Source organism: Rhinopithecus roxellana, chromosome 10 (genome assembly GCF_007565055.1).
Source record: "Rhinopithecus roxellana isolate Shanxi Qingling chromosome 10, ASM756505v1, whole genome shotgun sequence".
NCBI classification, from domain to species: domain Eukaryota; kingdom Metazoa; phylum Chordata; class Mammalia; order Primates; family Cercopithecidae; genus Rhinopithecus; species Rhinopithecus roxellana.
The window spans coordinates 71,882,662-71,891,405 of record NC_044558.1 but is presented as its reverse complement, the minus strand read 5'-3'; the positions used below and the strand labels follow the sequence as shown (position 1 = coordinate 71,891,405).

The following is an 8,744-nucleotide window of genomic DNA, read 5'->3' as shown; positions in this document are numbered from 1 at the left end:
TTCCCCATTTAACCCCTCAACACCCCCATCTGTGCTTTCTGAAACATCTATTTCGTGCTTAAACTATTTTACGTATTCAACTTCTTTAGTGAAATTCTCTTTCATCTCCTAACCTTTACTATTGATAACACGTAGCTTTTCCTGCCAGCCATTTCAGTTGAGCCCTTTCTCTGACCCTGCATTTAAAATTTGGGCATGGCTGTAGCCATGTTGAACTGATTTCAATTCCTCAGAATACTTTCTTCCCTCAGTATCTTCACAAAGGCTCTTTTGTCTCTCTGAGACATTTGAGCTCCCTGTTCCCTCCTGCCTTTTTCTGGATAACTTCTACTAAAGATCTGAGTTTAGCTGTCACTTTACTTGAGGGGTATTCCCTAACTTCCATAGAGTTAGGTATTTTTGCTATGTACTCTTAGCTGCCCTGCACTTCCCTTACAGCATTTATCACATGTGTCCTAATTGCTTGTTTCTTTGCCATCCCTACTAAGGGAGGCTATCAGTGAGGGACTGTGTTTGTCTTGTTGGTCTTTATAACTCCAGTAGCTAATACAGTTCTTGGCACATAAGACAGTCAGGTATTTCTTGAATGATTGCAGGTGCTGAAGGTATGGTCTCAGAGATCAGACAGTTAACGTTAATGAATACTTCACCCATAGAAGGGGTCACCTGCCACTCAGCTACAGCTGATTGTGGCTATGTGAGAATATGATCCCAGTTTTGCCAGAACATCTAATTTTTTCAAAAAAAGTTGGAAATCGAATTTTTAAAAAAGCATCCTCTCCCAGTTTTTAAATGTTGTCAGTGGAATAGAATTTTATTAAAAAAAAAAATGGGTCAAACACAAGTCTCATGTAGCCTGTCACTAGTTTGGAATCTGTTTTAAGTCTTGTAGGGTTTATATAATGGGCTTTGTGGAGAATAATAGGTTTTGAGTTGGGCCTTGGTGGACCGTTGGATGTCAAATGAGAGAATGGGAAAAGGTATCCAGTTTGGAAAATAAACAGCTCTATGATAGTGTGTGTTAGTCTTTTTGTGGCACAATAAGGAAACTGGCATAATTATATGCTTTTGGAGAGAATAGAAGGTTAGATATAATAGAAGGTGGCATATGGAAGATAGAAGTTTGGATTTATTATGGTTAATAAACCACTTGGATTCTTGATCCTGGAAACTTCACATTATGAATATGCATTAACCATTGATTATCCTTTTTTAGGGTAAAATGGAGGGTAAAACACTGGAAGGAGGCTGACCGGTCAAGACCTTAACTTCAATCCATATATGAAATAAGATTCAGATTTATAAATATTATATGTAGGCAGACATCTGGCATTTTTGTTTACTTGTATAATTTCAGTTAATTGATCAATTAAAATGGACGATCAGGGATCTCCTACTAAGTTTAGTGCAGTACATTCGGGCTTATAGAAGAAGTATCCTTAGAGCGTTGGAAAGTCAAGTGACTTGTGAAACTAGTAGAGAATGCAGTACTTTATATTTTTTTTATTTTTTGAGACGGTGTCTTGCTCTGTTGCCCAGGCTGGAGTGCAGTGGGACGATCATGGCTCACTGTACCTTCCAGCTCCCAGGTTCAGGGGATTCTCCTGCCTCAACTTCCTGAGTAGCTGGTATTACAGGCATGTGCCACCATGCCCGGTTAATTTTTGTATATTTTTTAAGTGGAAACGGGGTATTACCATGTTGGCCAGACTGATCTTGAACTCCCGACCTCAAATGATCTACCCGGCTCAGCCTCCCAAAACGCTGGGATTACAGGCATGAGCCACTGCACCCGGCCCCGGCATCAGTTAATTTTGTTTTTTCAACGACCTTAACTAATTATGTTCTAAAACTTATGTTTAGTTGTCTGGATTTCAAATATTTTCTTTTTTTTTTTTTTTGAGACAGAATCTCACTCTGTCATGCAAGCTGGAGTGCAGTCGTGCAATCTCTGCTCACTGCAAGCTCCCCCTGCCGGGTTCACACCATTCCCCTACCTCAGCCTCCCAAGTAGCTGGGACTGCAGGTGACCACCACCATGCCTGGTTAATTTCGTGTTTGTATTTTTAGTAGAGATGGGGTTTCACTCTATTAGCCAGTATGGTCTCGATCTCCTGACTTCGTGATCCACCCCCACTCGGCCTCCCAAAGTGCTGGGATTACAAGTGTGAGCCACCGCGCCTGGCCTGGAATGTCAAAAATTTTCTAATAGAAACATTAGAATATTAATTCACTCTGAATACTGAGCACAGTGTGCAAATTGTTCTAGGAGGTTAATATTCATCAGTGAACAAGTAGACATTCCTGCTGTTTATTATTATTAGCATTAATAATCTAAGATACTATATAGTGTACTTTTAATACAGATTACACCCTCACTACTAGAAATACTACTGGTAGAAATACTACTAGTGAAGGACTAATATGTATTTAAATTACATTATATAGTATCTTAGATTATTAGTGCTAATTAAAAATAGCACAACTGGGGGATCTGTTAGTTAAGTGACATTAAGAAGGTGACATTGAAGGGCAGGAAAGTTAATTCCACAGATACCTGGATGAAAGGGTGGCCTGCCCCTTCACACCTGCAGGTATTTCTCGTCAGGTGGGATGAGAGACTGAGAAAAGAAATAAGACACGGAGACAAAGTATAGAGAAAGAACAGTGGGCCCAGGAGATCGGCGCTCAGCATATGGAGGACCTACACCGACACCAGTGTGTGAGTTCCCTCAGTATTTATTGATTACTATTTTCACTGTCTCAGCAAGGGGCATGCAGCAGGAGAACAGGGTGATGGTGGGGAGAAGGTCAGCAAGAAAACATGTGAGCAAAGGAATCTGTCACAAGTTCAAGGGAAGGTACTATGCCTGGATGTGTACATAGACCAGATTTATGCTTCTCTCCACCCAAACATTTCAGTGTAGTAAAGAAGAACAGAGCAGCATTGCTGCCAGCATATCTCGCCTCCAGCCACAGGGTGGTTTTCTTCTATGTCAGAATAGAACAAATGTACAATTGGGTTTTATACCACGAGACATTCCATTCCCGGGGCATGCAGGAGACAGAGGCCTTCCTCTTACCTCAACCGCAAGAGGCCTTCTTTCCTCTTTTACTAATCCTCCTCAGCACAGACCCTTCATGGGTGTCAGGCTGGGGGATGGTCAGGTCTTTCCCGTCACATGAGGCCATATCTCAGGCTGTCTCAGTAGGGAGAAACCTTGGACAGTACCCGGCTTTCCTGGGCAGAGGTTCCTGCGGCTTTCCGCAGTGCATTGTGCTCCTGGTTAATCGAGAATGGAGAATGGCGATGACTGTAAACATACTGTTAACAAGGCACATCCTGCACAGCCCTAGATCCCTTAAACCTTGATACCATACAACACATGTTTCTGTGAGCACAAGGTTGGGGCTAAAGTTACAGATTAACAGCATCTCAAGGCAAAACAATTGTTCAGGGTACAGATCTTTTTTTTTTTTTTTTTTTGAGACAGTCTCATTCTGTCACCCAGGCTGGAGTGCCATGGCGAGATCTCGGCTCGCTGCAACCTCCGCCTCTCAGGTTCAAGCGATTCTCCTACCTCAGCCTCCTGAGTAGCTGGGACTACAGGTGCCCGCCACCACACCCAGCTAATTTTTTGTATTTTTAGTAGAGACGGGGTATCACTGTGTTAGCCAGGATGGGCTTGATCTCTTGACCTCGTGATCTGCCTGCCTCGGCCTCCTGAAGTGGTGGGATTACAGGCGTGAGCCACCGTGCCGGGCCATGGTACGGATCAAAATGGAGTTTCTTATGTCTTTTCTACATAGACACAGTAACAGTCTGATCTCTCTTTCTTTTCCCTACACTTGGAGAAAGACATTCTGTGCAGGGAATTGCCAGTGCAAAGACCTATGTTCATCTAAAGTTTGAGGTCAAATGTGACTGCTGTTCAGTAACCCTAGTTGACTATCAATAGTTGTTGAATGAATATAAAAAGTGGAGGAATGAGTTTGGCGGGGAGGGGAAGCTATTTATCCTGAGTGTATTTAATAATGGAAGCTGACTAGATTGGAAAGCAGAATTACTATAGCCTAAGTTGCTACTATAACCAGATTGAATAAAATGAAAAAACAGATCCATTACCTTGACTTTGGATTCAGAGTTAATGGTTTGACAGAAGGATGTTGCCTGTGACTTTGTTTTCTCAATTTCCATGACACTTTTGCTTAGAGTGCAAGTCCTCCGTACCCTCTCAGCCCTCAGGTGAAGTTAACGTAACAGTGGTTGAGTAGCCCAATGGAGTGCTCTAAGAAAGGCTTCTTTTCTCTCTGGAATTAAATATCCCATGATAGTATATTAAACATACTGTCTTCATTGAATATGGCATAAGAGAACAAGATTTTTATAATCCAGAGCTAGTTATTAGCACACTTCTAAATGAAGCATGTATTCTCCACACTGAGTTCTAATTCTGTTCTCTGCCTAATTGTGATGTAGAGGGTCCTTCTATTTTTCTGTTGGTTCTTCAGTTTGCATATCTTGTTGGGGGCTTAGATAACTTTTCTGGAGTACCGTTGAAACTGCACTGATATGCGGAGACATAGTGATGATGTGGCAGGTAGCAGGATCACTCACTGGGAGTCTGAACACCTTTGTGTAAATGTAACTGGTCAATTTCCTAAGCCTGGATAATATCATAAACAACATATGCCACTAATCAGGAAGCTTGCTGTACTTATCAGCTATTTTTAAATCCTTTGAAAATTACAAGGTTCTATCATGGGGGCAACATGGTAAGACCATGACTTGATGAAAAATAAAGTTAGCCAGGTGTGGTGGTATGCCTGTGGTTCCAGCTTTTAGGGAGGCTGAGTCGGGAGGATCGCTTGAGCCCATGAGGTCAAGGCTACAGTGAGGTGTGTTTGCCTCATTGCATTCCTGCCTGGGCAACAGAGTGAGACCTTGTCTAAGGAAAATAAAGAAAAAGAAAATTGCAAGTTTCCATTTGAATGTAAGGTGATATTAGTGTATTCTGTCTTCTAATTACTGTAGGAGATGGTAATTTTCATCATACTAAACTATGGAGGTATTTTGAAGCCAGTGTTTATAATAACAGCTAACAAACAACCTTAAACATCTAGTACAATCTCAGAGATAAGGATAAGAGAGACGACCTGCCCAGCTCTCAACTGGCAAAATTCTAGACTAGAATTCTCTTATTATAATTTTGTTCTTATGAAACTTGGGTGGCCTCTGGTGGCCAAAATAATATCTTCTATTTTCAAGAGTGTGTTTGAAGGGAGTTTGGCTTGAGAGTTGTGTTTACACAATTAATGAAGGTTTAATTATTTCTCTATATTGGTTGGTTTATACAGACACAAATCTTTATGTCTGTATTTCCCCCTCTTACAGGAAATTGTTGAAAACGTTAAATTTGATTCCTAAAAGGACTCAAGTAAGTATGGTATAGTAGTATTTAATATAGTAGTTATTGTTACATTTTTTGTGGGACACCAGTAAATTCTAATATTTCAGTATTAAACTACATAGTATTTCTTTAGAACTCTTATTGTTTATTTTTCTCATTTATTACAAAACCTTATTATTATTATTTTTTTTTTTGAGGCGGAGTCTCACTCTGTCGCCCAGACTGGAGTGCAGTGGCGCAATCTCAGCTCACTGCAAGCTCTGCCTCCCGGGTTTATGCCATTCTCCTGCTTCAGCCTCCCGAGGAGCTGGGACTACAGGCGCCCGCCACCTCGCCCGGCTACTTTTTTGTATTTTTTAGTAGAGACGGGGTTTCACCGTGTTAGCCAGGATGGTCTCGATCTCCTGACCTCGTGATCCGCCCGTCTCGGCCTCCCAAAGTGCTGGGATTACAGGCTTGAGCCACCGCGCCCGGCCACAAAACCTTATTTTTATTTACATTCTCCTTTAGTGTATTAATTTACATTAATCATTTTTACCATCACTTAACATGTTATGCTTATTGAATGATTTTCAGGAACTTTAAAAACAGTTACATACTTTTAAATACATAATAGTATATATACATTGTGCAGTAAAATATTCATCCTCTGCCCAGCTACCTAGTTCTGCCCAGAGGTAATTGCTGTTACAGTCTCTTGTTGTTACTCCCAGGAGTAGTCTGTACATATGCATATATATTCATACCTGGCCTTTTTACTGTGCTTTTCTTTGCTTAGCAGTGTATCTTGGCAGTCTTTTCATGTTGTTACTGGGGTTACTTTTCTTTGAAATGGTTTGCAAAAATACTCCTTTTGTATAAATGTAACTGATTGGTTCAGCAATTTAATTTGTGCTATTTTGATGAATATTTTAAGTTCCTTTCAATCTTTGCTATGCAAAGGTGTACAGTTATACCTAGAAGTAGAATTGCCAGATCAAAGCAGATGTGTTTTTAAAATTTTAATAAATATTGCCAAATTCTTCCCAATCTGTACCAGTTATACTTCCTTTTTTTAAATTTTAAAATTTTTATTTTATTTATTTATTTTTTTGAGATGGAGTCTCACTCTGTTGCCCAGGCTGGAGTGCAGTGGCACGATCTTGGCTCACTGCAAGCCCTGCCTCCCAGGTTCATGCCATTCTCTTGCCTCAGCCTTCTACGGAGCTGGGACTATAGGCACCCGCCACCACGCCCGGCTAATTTTTTGTATTTCTAGTAGAGACGGGCTTTCACCGTGTTAACCAGGATGTTCTTGATCTCCTGACCTCGTGATCCACCCTCTTCGGCCTCCCAAAGTGCTGGGATTACAGGCGTGAGCCATCGCGGTTGGCCAACTTCCTTTATTAACCTATGTAAGTGTTGCTTTCTTTTTTTTTTTTGAGGCGGAGTCTCGCTCTGTCGCCCGGACTGGAGTGCAGTGGCCAGATCTCAGCTCACTGCAAGCTCCGCCTCCCGGGTTTACGCCATTCTCCTGCCTCAGCCTCCTGAGTAGCTGGGACTACAGGCGCCCGCCACCTCGCCCGGCTAGTTTTTTTTGTATTTTTAGTAGAGATGGGGTTTTACCGTGTTAGCCACGATGGTCTCCATCTCCTGACCTCGTGATCTGCCCGTTTCGGCCTCCCAAAGTGCTGGGATTACAGGCTTGAGCCACCGCGCCCGGCCAAGTGTTGCTTTCTTTAATCTCGTCACTGCAGTTAGATTTTTGCAGAGCTTTTGGATGAAAATAAGTATGCCATTATAGTTTTGGTTTTCATCTTTATTTTGATGGAGGTTGAACATCTTTTCAAAAGATTTTAAAGAGCTATTTGTATTTTTTTGTGAACTGTTTGCTCATATGTCTGTTTTTCTTCTGGGTATAGCTATTGACGTTTTCCCCCTTTGATTTGATTTTAATTCATTGCTATTACTATTTCTGTGTACTGTATCTTAAAAAAGGATAAAATCTAACTCTTTAGACTGAAACCTTTAGTGGATTCAGTAAAGGTGGCGGAGGAGGAGTAGTGCTGACAATTTACTTCCCTTTCAAGCTTCCATAAATTCTTGCACCTAAAAGACTGATTGCTTGGAATCATATATTATTAAATGAGGTCTTTCTGTAGACAGAGAATTCAGTTTTATTCATGCATAATATTAAAAGCTAATTTTTTTCTCTTGAATGTGTGTTTTGAGAAAAAGTTAATTTTTGATTTAAAGTAAGTTTTCCTAGGCATCTTTGGCTAGCTAATTCATTATATTGGGTCTGTTTGTATTAGAAAATATTGTAGGTATGTTTTTACAGAGAAAATTGGTTGCTTTGCTATAATAACATAAAAAAAAAAGTTCCACCCTTCTTGCAGCCTTTAATTTTTCCTTAACCTAAACTAACTGAACCATTAGAATTCTATAGCTATTCTGTACTGCCAAAATGGAATAGCAATCTGTTTCCCCCTTCCTCAGTATTACATTATAAGGTGCCACCAAAAATCTTTTGACATTAAGTCTTTTTTGAAATGTGTTTCTTCTTCACATATCTGTGCCCTACTTTCTATGTACTGAACGGCACTAACTTACTACCTGGACCATTTTCGTTTCTTGCTCATGGTGGTTCTTCTACACATCAGGATGGTTCACCGTTCTTGCCTTAGAACCTGCTCCATGATTACTTCACTTTCTCCTGATTCTTCTCTGTTAACCATTTGTCATCCACTCCAGAAGTTGTCAAGCTACTGCCTGCAAGTGCTAGCCTGTTTTTGTAAATACAGTTTACACACTCATACATTTATGTATATTGTCTGTGGCTGGAGATTTGAGTAGTTGTAAAAGAGATCTGTGACCCACAAGGCTGAAAATATTTGTCTGATCTTTTGCAGAAAAATTTGCCAACTTCTGATTTATAGTATTGCCATTTCATATAAATGGTCTCTTTTCCCGTACCCTATTCTCATCTTCTCTTGTTTGCCTTGTTTACTTTGTCTTTTGTCTGTTCAGTTTCTGTTTTCATCTCTTCTTGTGGCTGTATACCCTTGAATTCTATAACACCGTATTCACCCTCTACCCAGAATGTATCAGCTGTCAAAGTAGGACGCGTTTATGAAAAGAATACACCCTCCCACCCTCGCTTCTTTGAATCCCAAACCTGAAAAATGTTGACGGAACTTTTAATTTCACATTTTGTGAGGCAGCCTTTGCATTAAAACAAATTTATAGCATTAAAAAAATCAGGAGCGGTTTCTTTCAAGGATTGTTGAGTGTGTTTTTGCAGGATTGTTCATTTAACACATTTTTCAGTTAAAAACACATTATTTAACATAG

General features: G+C 40.4%; 1 protein-coding gene across 23 annotated transcripts in view; it reads left to right on the top strand.

The window, feature by feature from the left end:
• Nucleotides 1–8,744, top strand: part of PPHLN1 (periphilin 1) — a 129,368-nt gene that overhangs the window by 1,084 nt on the left and 119,540 nt on the right. For 13 of the 23 annotated variants that reach the window (XM_030939585.1, XM_030939582.1, XM_030939581.1 and 10 more), the window contains exon 2: nt 5,396–5,438. The exons of 7 other annotated variants lie outside the window; for them this stretch is intronic. In XM_030939585.1, the coding sequence (XP_030795445.1) occupies nt 5,438 (1 nt within the window). In that variant the 5' untranslated portion in view covers nt 5,396–5,437. Of the gene's footprint in view, nt 1–2,594; nt 2,723–5,395; nt 5,439–8,744 lie in introns of all 23 variants that reach the window. 3 more of the 23 variants (XM_030939584.1, XM_030939577.1, XM_030939573.1) reach the window with 2 other exon arrangements.